Source organism: Rhipicephalus microplus, chromosome 5 (assembly GCF_043290135.1).
Source record: "Rhipicephalus microplus isolate Deutch F79 chromosome 5, USDA_Rmic, whole genome shotgun sequence".
Taxonomy (NCBI): Eukaryota; Metazoa; Arthropoda; class Arachnida; order Ixodida; family Ixodidae; genus Rhipicephalus; species Rhipicephalus microplus.
In genome coordinates this window covers 137,822,542-137,835,167 of record NC_134704.1, presented here as the reverse complement: position 1 = coordinate 137,835,167, position 12,626 = coordinate 137,822,542, and the positions used below count along the sequence as shown (strand labels likewise).

At 48.2% G+C, this 12,626-nt stretch overlaps 1 protein-coding gene across 1 annotated transcript in view; it reads left to right on the top strand.

The window, feature by feature from the left end:
• LOC142761731 (glutamate receptor ionotropic, kainate 3-like) overlaps positions 1-12,626 on the top strand; it is a 156,286-nt gene that overhangs the window by 108,143 nt on the left and 35,517 nt on the right. Inside the window, exons 6-7 of the mRNA XM_075895954.1 lie at positions 6,695-6,871; positions 11,665-11,829. Coding sequence (XP_075752069.1) covers positions 6,695-6,871; positions 11,665-11,829 — 342 coding nt within the window. The remainder of the gene's footprint in view (positions 1-6,694; positions 6,872-11,664; positions 11,830-12,626) is intronic.

Below are 12,626 nucleotides of genomic sequence, written 5' to 3'. Positions count from 1 at the left end.
ACAGTGCAGGCGCTGACCTGCTTCACACTTCCTTCTCCCTTGGCACTCCAAGTGCAAGCTGCGTTGGTGATTTTGCTTCTACAGGAGGCATGGGGAGAGGTGGCATCTACAAAATGTTACAATTACTCAAAAACAGAGGACGGGGAAGAGTTCGAACCTTTTTTCACCGGTACACTGGCTGCGCCGCTCGCAACACCCGGTGGTTGTTTGCATGCAAAAGCGCTGAAATTTTTGCGAGTCTCAATATTCCCGGCAGATACGGTGAAACTTCGGCAAAATATCTAGATATTAACATATTGTCACGTGTGTCCTGCGAAAAAGACGAAGGTGACAGCGCATAAGCACATCTGCAGGCTTTTATGCAGAACGCAAACACGAGAAAGACGAGGAACTCTCTGGCGCGCGCGGCTAATAAAAAGACCGACCCGCTGCTGTTTTCTCAGCGTCTTCAAATACGACCTCTGTCTTCATGTCGCGACACTCGTGGAGGTGCTGGGGCCTGCAACCTGATGCAAGAAAGCGTTGTTCAAGACCGTACACCCAGTCCGGAGCCTCAACATCTTGTTACGACTCCAGTACACCGATTCAACCGGCGCCTACTAGGTCTAAGTCCAGAACTCTTGACGGCATCTGCTGTTACCAACATGGGAGCCCCTTCAACATCTGCGAATCTCTCTCTGGCCCAGACGGCTCATCCTTAGCAGGTAACTTTTGAGACTCCTCGTGTTCCCGAAGTCTTCCGTGGAGAACCGTATGAAGATGTCGAGGACTGGCTCGACCAGTTCGAGCGGACCGCTGTGGTGAATCGTTGGAGCGTGCAAGAAAATCTTGGCTGTGCCTACTTCGCAATGGAAAACAGCGCTCGCACATGGTACGAGAACAGGGAGCCTACTTTCCAAACCTGGGACAATTTCCACAAAAAGCTTCTCGAGACGTTCCTGAGTGCGGACCGAGGGGATCTCGCACAACAGATGATTGAAGCCCGCATGCAAAAGCCGAACGAAAGCGTCGCCATGTTCGCTGAGGATATGGCCCGTCTATTTCGCCGCGCTGACCCTGACATGCCCGAGGCAAGGAAAGTTCGTCACCTGATGCGGGCAGTTAAGAAACCGCTTTTCGCCGGCCTTGTACGAAATCCGCCAACAACAGTGGATGAATTCATCAAAGAGGCGACTGTCATCGAGCGGGCGCTCCGGCAACCATGCCGCCACTTTGACCGCCTGCCCCACCAAATGCCTGTTGCTACCGCCGCTCAAAACGCTGCTGTTTCCGAAAACTCTTTACGCCAAATGATTAGGCAAATCCTGCGGGAAGAGCTGCGGGCCCTCGGCCTTCCATCTACCGAGCTCCCAGTGTCTTCTGTTGCGGAAATCGTGCGCCAGGAACTACGGCAAGCCTTCTCATCACCGGCACCACCACCCGAACCACGTCCGCTGACCTATGCTGATGCCGTCCGCCGTCATCTGCCTGCCCCAGAAGAAGCACCCTTTCAGCCACGGCCCGTTACCTTGCCGTGGTGGAGCGGGAACCTGTGCGGTGACCACCAGTACGTCGCACTGACTTGTGGCGCACTGCCGACCGTCGACACCATTGTTTCAACTGCGGCGAACCAGGCCACATCTCGCGCTACTGCCGTCATTGAGAAGCCCGGTTTGGAAACTTTTCTCGGCCCGCTTCATCTTATTTTGAAGACACTCGTGACAATGGTGCTGATCACCTGCCGGCGAACCAAGCGTATTCACCAAGTCGTCGCTGGCGGTCTCCCTCACCTGCATGAGGTCACACTTCCCCGAATCGCCAAAGCTACGCTGACGCCGTCAGAAACCGCTCCGCAAGCCCGTCCCAGGGAAACCAACGGCCGCGACCTCCGGGGGCAAGGTTGCCAATCGCCGAGACGCCAAAAAGACCCCCTTGCCTCTACACAAAGACGACATGACGACGGTGATGACGAAGACGACGACAACCACGAGTACTAATGCCAATGAATTTGTACGTGCCGACCTCAGCGTTAATATAGACGGACACCACGTAACAGCATTGGTTGACACTGGTGCTGACTTCCCTATTATGATACAAGAGCTCGCCGACCGCCTTAAGAAGGTCAAGACGCCGTGGAGTGGGCCGAGCATAAGGAGTGCTGGTGGACAGCTAATGACGCCAACCGGTAAATGCACCGCTCGGCTCGCAATCGGTGATTCGAGCTTCGTTGCCACTTTTGTCATAATTCTGGACTGTTTTAAAGAGTTGGTTTTGGGTATGGATTTTCTGCGAGAGTATGGTGCCGTCATCAACATTCCAGAACGTATTGTCACCTTTTCCGCCCATCCTTATGTCGACGCCACCACTGAAGAACAACTGCAACGTTTACGTGTAGCCGATGATATGATGCTCCTGCCGAGATCTTGCTGCCTTGTGTCGGTGTTATGTGAACGGCCATGTCGTAATGAGGTGATAGCGGAGCGAATAGACACGCTATTGCTTACGCAAGGTGTTCCAATAGCAAGAGGTGTTCTGGCACTAATTGATGGGCGGGCAGAAGTGCTCATCACAAACTTCAGCAACCAGCGTCGTCACATCCAGAAGGGCACCGCGATTGCCAACTACAACAACGTGAACCAAGCCAGTGATTGCTTCGCTTTGCAACCGGACGACGCGACCATCCCAGCCTCGACCCCTTTGTCTGTTAACATTGGCTCAACCCTGTCACCCTCGGATAAACTGCGCCTACTAGAGCTGATACACCAGTTCAAAAATTGTTTTTCGTGCACGTCGAAAATCAAGCAAACACCACTGACCCGGCACCGAATCATCGTTAAGGAAAATACGAGACCGATCCGTCAAAATCCATACCGTATGGCTTCGAAAGAACGTGAGGAGATCCAAAAGCAAGTTCAGAAGATGTTCCAAGATGACGTTATACAGCCTTCCAAAAGTCCCTTGGCATCTCCCGTGGTATTGATTGAAAAGAAAGACGGCAGCTTGCGTTTCTGTATAGATTACCGCAAGTTAAACCAAGTAACGAAGAAAGACGTCTACCCACTGCCACGCATAGATGACTCTCTTGATCGGCTGTGGCAAGCACGCTATTTCTCAACGATGGACCTGAGAAGTGGCTATTGGCAAATAGAGGTCGACGAGAGAGACCGTGAGAAAACTGCTTTCGTGACGCCGGACAGTCTTTATGAATTTAAAGTGCTTCCATTCCGGTTATGCTCTGCGCCAGCCACTTTTCAGCGTTTAATGGGCACTGTGCTATCAGGACTGAAGTGGCAGACATGCTTGGTCTATCTAGATGACGTTATCGTCTTCTCAGCTACATTCGAGGAACACCTGAGTCAATTATTCGCAGTTCTACAAGCTATACGTTCGGCTGGCCTGACTCTAAAACCAGAGGAGTGCCATTTCGGTTTCAGCGAACTTTGCTTCTTAGGCCACGTGGTCAGCCACGAAGGTGTTCGACCTGACTCGGGCAATATCGACACTGTCGCAGTTTTCAGCAACACATGACAAAAGAGCAGTGAGACGCTTCTTAGGCCTCTGCGCTTATTACCGACGATTCATCGCCAACTTTTCGTCTATCGCGGCGCCTTTGACGCGGCTCACACGAGAGGATGTCCCCTTCCTTTAGAGCGAAAAGGAACAAACAGCGTTCAACGAATTATGCCAACGCCTCCAAAAACCTCCGGTTCTTGCGCACTTCGACCAGGAAGCGTCGACAGCACTTCACATCGACGCAAGCAATGTAGGCCTGGGCGCCGTGCTGATACAGTGGCAAGATAACTGCGACAAAGTGATAGCCTATGCCAGCAGAGCTTTCTCTCGCACGGAAGAGAACTACTCGACTACGGAGAAAGAGTGCCTCGCCGTGGTTTGGGCGCTTCTCAAATTTCCACCATATCTGTATGGCCGCTCATTCAAGGTTGTCAGTGATCACCATTCGCTTTGCTGGCTCACTAACTTGAAAAACCCATCCGGCCGTTTAGCTCGCTGGAGCCTTCGGCTTCAAGAGTTTGATATGACCATAATTTATCAATCAGGGAACAAGCACACCGACACATTTTGTCTCTCGCGGTCACCCATCGAGCCTGCCGCTATTAATGATGAGTCTATGGACGCCACATTTTTGGGAGTCATCAACGCGGCCACTATTTCACAAGAGCAGCGCAGTGACCCTGACCTGCTTTCGCTTATCGACTTCTTAGAAGGACAACGTGAAGAAGTGCCGCGAGTTTTTGCGGGAGGAGTGCCATCTTTTTGTTTAAGGAACGACGTACTATACAAGAAAAACTTTTTTCCCACTGGCAGCCCATACTTGCTCGTCGTCCGTGCATCACTGCGAAAAGAAATTCTAGAAGCCTGCCATGACGAAGTCACTTCCAGACATCTCGGTTACACTAGAACATTGTCCCGTCTGCAAAACAGTTACTACAGGCCGAACCTACCTGCTGCTGTGAAACATCACGTGCAAACATGTGCCGACTGTCAAAGACGCAAAGCACCACCCGGTAGGCCGGCAGGCTTATTACATTCCGTCCAAGTAACAGCAAAGCCATTCGTCCAAATTGGAATGAATTTCCTGGGCCCATTCCCAACTTCCACCACAGGGAACAGATGGATAATTGTCGCCACCGATTACTTTTCTCGCTACGCAGAAACTAAAGCCATGCCGAGGACCACAGCAGCAGAAGCGGCTCATTTCTTCATAAAAAACGTCGTCCTTCGGCACGGTGCTCCAACAGTTTTCATCACGAATAGAGGAACTGCGTTCGTGGCAGAACTTTTGGAGTCAGTTCTTAGGCTCAGCGGTTGAGCTCACCGGAGAACAACGGCGTACCACCCACAAACGAACGAACTAACAGAGCGGTCTAATAAGACCCTCGCAGACATGCTCTGCAAGTATATCGACACAGAACACAAGAACTGGGATGAAATCTTGCCTTATGTGACCTTCGCCTATAATACCGCCTGGCAGAAAACTACCGGAATGACGCCGTTCATTTAATACACGGGCGCGAAGTCACTACAACGTTGGACGCTATGTTGCCGCACGAGTGTGACGACACTCACGCTGACGCCGAAGAATTTGGTCAGCACGCCGAAGAAGCCCGACCGCTAGCCCGCGTGCGTATTTGTCACCAGCAACACAAAGATGCGAAACGATACGACCTACGACATAAATTTGTAACCTACAAACCAGGCGACAAGGTATGGGTCTGGATCCCAATACGTCGACGCGGACTTTCAGAGAAGCTATTACGACGATACTTCGGCCCATATCGAGTCACCCGACGATTGAATGACATCAACTACGAAGTTATTCCCGACGGCGATTGCAGTTCCAGTCGCCGACACCGCTCACTCGAAATCGTGCATGTCATCCGAATGAAACCCTACTTGTCCAGCTAAATCTCGTTTGTCCTGTGGGTGCCGGTGCATATGTGCGTTTTTATAAGTAGAGCGCCTTGGCTGTGCATCGGGACGATGCCATTTTGAAGGGAAGCGTCCCGCGAAAAAGACGAAGGTGACAGCGCATACGCGCATCTGCACGCTTTTATGCAGTACGCAAACACGAGAAAGACGAGGAACTCTCTGGCGCGCGCGGTTAATAAAAAGACCGACCCGCTGCTGTTTTCTCAGCGTCTTCAAATACGACCTCTGTCATAACGCGCGACAATATATAAGTTCACCAGTACTATGAGAGAATGTTTTGCGTGGATTGTAGACCTAGTTTGTCTGCTCAGAAGATTGTGAGATTTCTGACAAAATGCCACCAATTTCACTAAGCAGCTCCGCATTTCGACATTGCTCATATACCGCTTTTTAACGTTGCAAATATACATAAAAGTGTGCTTTCTGAAAATGTCATTTACAACAATGCCATACCCAATAAGAATGAGTAGGTATAGTGCGCATCATGGCATTCATGTTTATGCACGTTGGGTAGTTCTATGTTTTTATTTTTATATACTTGAACTCCATGAGGGCTATCGTACGAGTGAGCTACAAAATAGCTTCAAAGTAAATGTATATGAGTACACGTGTTGAGCACAAGTTCCGGACACAACTTCAAAATTTGACTATATATGTTCTGCAGGGCTAAATTACCATGCAGCAATAAACTTACCACACGTTGCTCCAAAGCGTGCAAGGATGAAAGACTGCAGAGCCATTGGTACGCTTCCTCATGTTTATTTAAGCGTCGGAAATGAATGCCTGAGTGGTGCTTGAGTATGTTCTGGTTGAAGAGAATTTTCTACCTACGACGCATGGTAAACCACCTCTGTTATAGCTATCCTACCAAAGCAGAACTTCTCCAGACTCTTTGATTCGAAATTTTATAGCACGCAGTATGTGTGAGAGACACTGGGCAAATCCCGCATCCTTTTAACCTTCTTTATTTACCAGCTGTACATTATGCTATGGTGGGCATTTAGCACATGATGGCTCATGGTGATAATGATTTAAAATTGACAACGCACAATAAACCTAGACCGTAACGTCTCTGATGGAAAATATGTACAACTGGTCGAGAAGCTCTCATTGCCAAAGAATCTAATTTTTTTAATATTTACTGCCCTCACATGGCCTCTGAAGGCTGATTAGCCACTGACCTGTTGACCTGGTTACCCTCTCTGTTTGCCTCTCTGACTTCTTGTCTCTTCCTCTCACTGAATTTTAATATTTCTCTATGCAGGATTTGCACACAGTTGACCTGTCGGACTTCCAAAACTCGGGGACAAATCTGAGTGGTTTTGTGCTAGTAAAGAAAGAACTGTGGGAGCACGACAATGCGGCAGTGCGAGATGCTTACTCTCGCACTGGCTTCCATCCGATGTTCAACAGACAAAGGGCCTCTAGAAAGCCTATAAGGGTGAGATGGGCAATGCGTATCTTTTAGCTTTCTCAAATATTAAGAGGAATTATCTACTTTGTTAGTCAAACTTATGTGCAACAACCTGGTTCTTATGACGATGGATACCATATAGCACGTAAGGTCTTACACCGCACGACCACTTTGGCGAACGTCACCGGTGCGCAGGCGCACTTTCAAAGTCTCCAGCACGTCCGTGTAATAAATGCATTTTACATAATAAATATTGAAGTTTCGGAGGCAGATGAGAATAACTTGTTTTGGGGGATGTCGAGACCGTGGAAAACACATAATCAGGTTCAATGAAGGAATGTAGAAGAGTCTGCTGGACTGAAATGAACGTATTAAGGCTATTCACTATTATTTTATTACAAAAAAAACTACGCACTACTTTTTTTTTGCTTTTGCGTTGTGACAAGCCTTGAAGAAAACAAAAACCTAGAAGGGAGCGTCGTGTGAAGGTCTTGAAGTCTAGAGAAAAAAATGAAACAATGGCTTGCTGGGAACTTATTAGGATATCTTTAAGGCACGAAGTGCGAGTGCCTTCGGATAAGATTTCCTTCTTAATGCTAGGCGCGCCCTTTCTTAAACAATCTCGTTCTTTGAAATTGAAAATATTTTGCAGAAGTTAAGGCAGTATATATACCGTCATAACCGTATTCTTGCAAATTGAAGCAGCACCAGCATTCATCACGATTTTTTGCTAATTAATAAAGTTTCTAATTTGCAAGATTCCAATAAATCCTCCCCGCCGCACCTCTCTTGATTCTATGTTCTTGGCGCTCATTTTGTTTGCGTTAATTGTTTTACTCGTTCTCTTACCTCATAATATATAACTGGCCCTTTACCTGCTGATGTATTTGTTTGATGAAAAAAATGACTGTCATCACTGTTGATCCTGCGGATACGAATAAAAGGCTTTCACGTAATGCACTTTGCCGGTCGTCGAACTTGGATGTAGCTCGTTTTTTAACGGCTGCGCGATACGCCTGTTTTGCACCCCAACAAATTTGACATTGTTCTTCATAAGCGCAAAAAGGAGAATCGTTATTAGAATTATAAGATATTGCTACGGTATGAGCTGGGCTGTTGTATGTGCCGGGTAGGTAGAAGAGGAAGATTACGTTGTCTGGTATGGCCTAAGGACTCCATCTTTACCGCGACTGCCGCACTTCATCCTCACCCTGTAAATAAATCCACATAACCTTTAATTCAACCGTAACAATTTTTTGGTGGAGGTGCTTTGTATCGATCCCAGTACCTCAGTTGCGGTGTTCGCCCCAGAATCTGCCACATCTTTTGACGCCATCGTTGAACCTGCCATCGTTCAATGTGCTAAGAAAGGCATTCTCGTCACTTGTTGTTTGGTATCTGTTGATAAAGGAGCAACCTTTTTGTGGGCACTGAACTGTTCGCCAATCTGTGGGCACTGAACTGTGCTCCCTCGAGGAATGAAGCTTGGCGTCTTCGATGATGCCACTGAAGATTCTGTAGCAGCCGTTAACAACGATGGAAGCGAGAAAGGTACAGTCTCTGGCAAGCGCAGTAGCTCTTACGAGCCGCAGATCCTAGGTATGATTAGCGCCACTTTGCGGTCACACGAGCAGCAGACGTAACGCCATCTGTTGAGGCAACATGCTTCTGTGTTTGGCTTTTGCCAAGAGAAGAAGCTTGACCTTTACCATGTTCTCGCGCTCACCATAGGATTGACACCAGTACTGCCCATCCGATCCGACAAAAGCCCTACCGAGTGTTGTCATCAGAAGGAAAAGTAATTGCCGACCAGGTTCAGGAAATGCTGAAGAAGGGTGTCATTGAAGAGTCGTGTAGCCCGTTGGCAGCACCGGTCATCTTGGTTAAGAAGAAAGATGGTGCCTGGTGGTTCTGCGTTGATTACAGAAGACTCAATGCCGTGACCAAAAAAGATATATATCCGCTGCCTAGGATTGACGATGTTATTGACTGCTTACACTCGGCTTCGTACTTTTCTTCAATAGATCTACAATCAGGATATTGGCAAATAACTATGCACCCTTCAGACAAGGAGAAGACCGCATTCGTGACGCCTGATAGACTGTACCAATTTAATGTGATGCCGTTTGGGCTTTGCCACGCCCCCGCCACTTTTGAAAGGTTTATAGACTCCGTCCTTCGTGGTCTTAAATGGGAGGTGTGCTTATGCTACCTGGATGACGTCGTCATTTTTGGGCGTACCTTTGAAGAGCACAACGTCCGTTTAAGCCTTGTTTTAGACTGTGTCGGAAAGGCTGGCTTGATTCTGAACTCTAAGAAGGGCCGGTTTGGTGAACCGGTTTGGGAGCCGGTTTGGGAAGTGCCGGTTTGGTGGTTTGGTGCCGGTTGGTGCCGGTTTGGGAGCTTTAGTCCTCAGTCACCTAGTTGACAAAGATGGTGTCAGGCCGGATTCCCGCAAAATCGAAGCAGTCGGCACATTCAAACCACCCGAAACACTGAAGGAACTTCGTAGCTTCTTGGGCCTATGTTCCTACTTTCGCCGCTTTGTGCCCTGATTCGCGGACGTAGTATACCCACTGACGAGCTTGTTGCGAAAAGACAGCCCATTCGAATGGACACCTGATTATGATACCGCATTTTTTGAACTGAAACTTCTGACATTTGAACCTATTTTTCGTCATTTCGATTCTTCTGCTCCTACAGAAGTGCACAGGGACGGAAGTGGAATTGGCATCGGAGGTGTGCTTGTTCAGCGCCATGATAATGCAGAGCAAGTTGTTGCTTATACGAGTCGACCTCTAAGCAAGGCTGAAATGAATTATACGGTGACAGAGCAAGAATGTTTAGCGGCTGTATTCGCCATTCAGAAGTTTCGGTGTTACCTCTACGGTCGTTCATTCACGATTGTGACAGACCATCATTCATTATGTTGGCTTGTCACTCTCCGAGACCCTTCTGGCCGACTTGCTCGATGGACTGCACGCCTTCAAAAATTTGACTTCAGCATTTCGTACAGAAGTGGACGACGTCAGTCGGACGCTGATTGCCTTTCTCGCCTGCCTATGACCACGACGAAGGACAGTGCAGATACCCTCGACATCTGTTTCGCTGCGGTCTTTCACACGTTTCATGACGCCAATATCTTCAAACAAGAACAATTGACGGATTTATCTTTAGAGCCTTTGTTCGTTGACGCTTGGAATCTCAAAGGCAGTGGTCGCTTTCGCATTCATGATAAACTGTTGTTGCAAAACGAATTACTCAGCAACCGGCACACGTTATTTACTGGTTGTACCTCAAAGTCTTCGATGCGACGTTCTCCGTACTATGCACGATGATCCAATGTCAGGACACCTTGGGTTCATTCGCACCCTGCATCGAGTGCAGCAGCGTTTTTACTGGCCTCGAATGCGAGATTTTACGAAACAATACGTCTCGAGCTGCGAGAACTGCCAGCATCACAAACGACCTACCAGTGCATCGCACGGCCTTCTTCGCCCCGTAGAACCGCCTACTACGCCTTTCGAGCAAGTGGGCATCGACCTATTGGGCCCGTTTCCGCGATCTTCAAACTACAACCGCTGGATAATAGTGTGCGTCGACCACCTTACCAGATACGCCGAATCCGCTGCGATACCATCTTCTACAGCTGATGGTGTCGCTGCCTTTTTGTTACGCTCCGTTGTTCTTCGCCATGGTCCACTTCAAGTAATCATCAGTGACCGAGGTCGCCAATTCATCGTTGACGCTGTGGAAGAATTGCTTCGCCTCTGCACTTCAAAGTTCAGACATTCGACACCATACCATACCCAGACGAATGGTTTTGTAGAACACACCAATCGAACTCTTAGTAACATGCTCGCTATGTACGTCGCATCCAATCACAAAAACTGGAAATATATATTACCATTTATTACTTACGCATACAATACAGCGAAAACGAGACCACGGACTTCACGCTCTTCTACCTGTTCTACGCTCGATCACCACGCAGCTCCCTTGATACAATCCTCCCAGTTAAGCTCCATACCGATGAGTCCATGGCCGAAACAATGTGCTGGGCTGAAGAAGCCCGCCAAATTGCTCGCTTGCGCACACTGGCATCACAAGATTGCTCCAAGCAACGATACAATCATCGCCATGATGTCATTCTATTCCAAAAAGGTGAATTCGTGTGGTTGTGGACCCCCTAACAAAAACCTGGTTTATGTCAGAAGTTTTTACCGCAGTACACAGGCCCCTACATCATTGTAGATCGCGTGACTGACTTGACGTACGTTGTGGCACGTTTGACCACACCTCCTCGTCGGTAAAATCAAACGCAGTTGGTGCACGTGGCTCGCCTCAAGAAATTTCATCCCTCCAGTGACTTAAACTCGCCCAGCGGGCTTCGTCTGTGAACCGGGGATTGCTACGGTATGAGCCGGGCTGTAGTATATGCCGGGTAGGTAGAAGGGAAGACGACGTTGTCTGGTGCAGCCTAAGGACTCCATCTTTACCGCGACTGCAGAACTTCATCCTCACCCTGTAAATGAATCCACATATCCTTTAATTGAACCGTAACATTATGTTTACCCATCGTAGTCCACGGCAAGATACATAGTCATAAATTTCATACTAATCGGGTGATAACGCCAGTGAAACGACTATGAAAAAAAAAGCATGAAGCTTTTCAGTTCTATGTTTGGTGGGCCAAAGAATTGTGGTGGCACGTCAAGTAGGGTTAGGTAAGAAACAGGCCGGGTTCCATAGTTCTAAACGACGAAAATAGAAATGCTACAACAAACTTGATACTACCTGCTGATTATGCTTCCTTCCAGACAGATGCGGCTTTGACACAAGATGCGCTGGACCTTCTGGTACGTGCTGTTCAAAGGCTAGCGTCGGAACGGACACTTGCTCGACCACCTAGCGTGCAATGCCATGAGCCGCAAGCGTCACGACATAGACCACAGTCGCAGGCTTTTGTCGACGCAGTTAAACAGGTGTGTGCTCCTACTTCAAACGTCCAAAAATATGCATGCAATGTCCCTATGTACACTATGTATACAAGACATTTCGGTACACGTGTTTTAATCTCTTTCTAATATAGTTTTAGGGGCCAAGCTCCTCTTAGCTTAACCCTGTCACTTGTCAAGCGTACCCGAGAGAAGAAGAGAAGAGAAAGAAAGAAAAAGCGAAAGAAATGAATGAGAAATTTTTGCCTCATTTCCTAGATGGCGTTACTCTGCCGCTACTCTCCGAAGTGCCGGTACTGTTCTATATGCTGCTGCGCATGTTTTGTCTGAGTGCGCGGAGAACGAGTGCCTCTCTTGTATCCTATATAGTCACCGTAGGTGCCGGATCATTGGTGGGGCATGAATGGAGCAGAGCGGCAGGTGCTTTGAAGACAATTGCGCACGGCTGCCTTGGCTTGCGTTTTGTTAGTGTTACCCGCGTACCATCTGCATTCTTGAACGCGATTGGACGCACGGACGCATGAATGGGCGGACGGACACATGGACGGATGGATGAATGGATGGGCGCTTCGCCCCGCTATTCATCATTCACTCCGTGGATACGCTGTGATATTTTTATATTACTTGGCGCAGTGGAATTGTACACTACATAACTTTAGATGAATTAGAACAGCAATGTGGGAGTTTGTGTGTTAATATGTTCGGGAACACGTACAGAACAACACACATGAAGGACAAAAAAGCAGGAGACAAGAGCGCGACGTGTCATTTGCTTTATTGTGTTTCATCTGTGCCCCACCGCACGTTTACACGAAGATTTATTA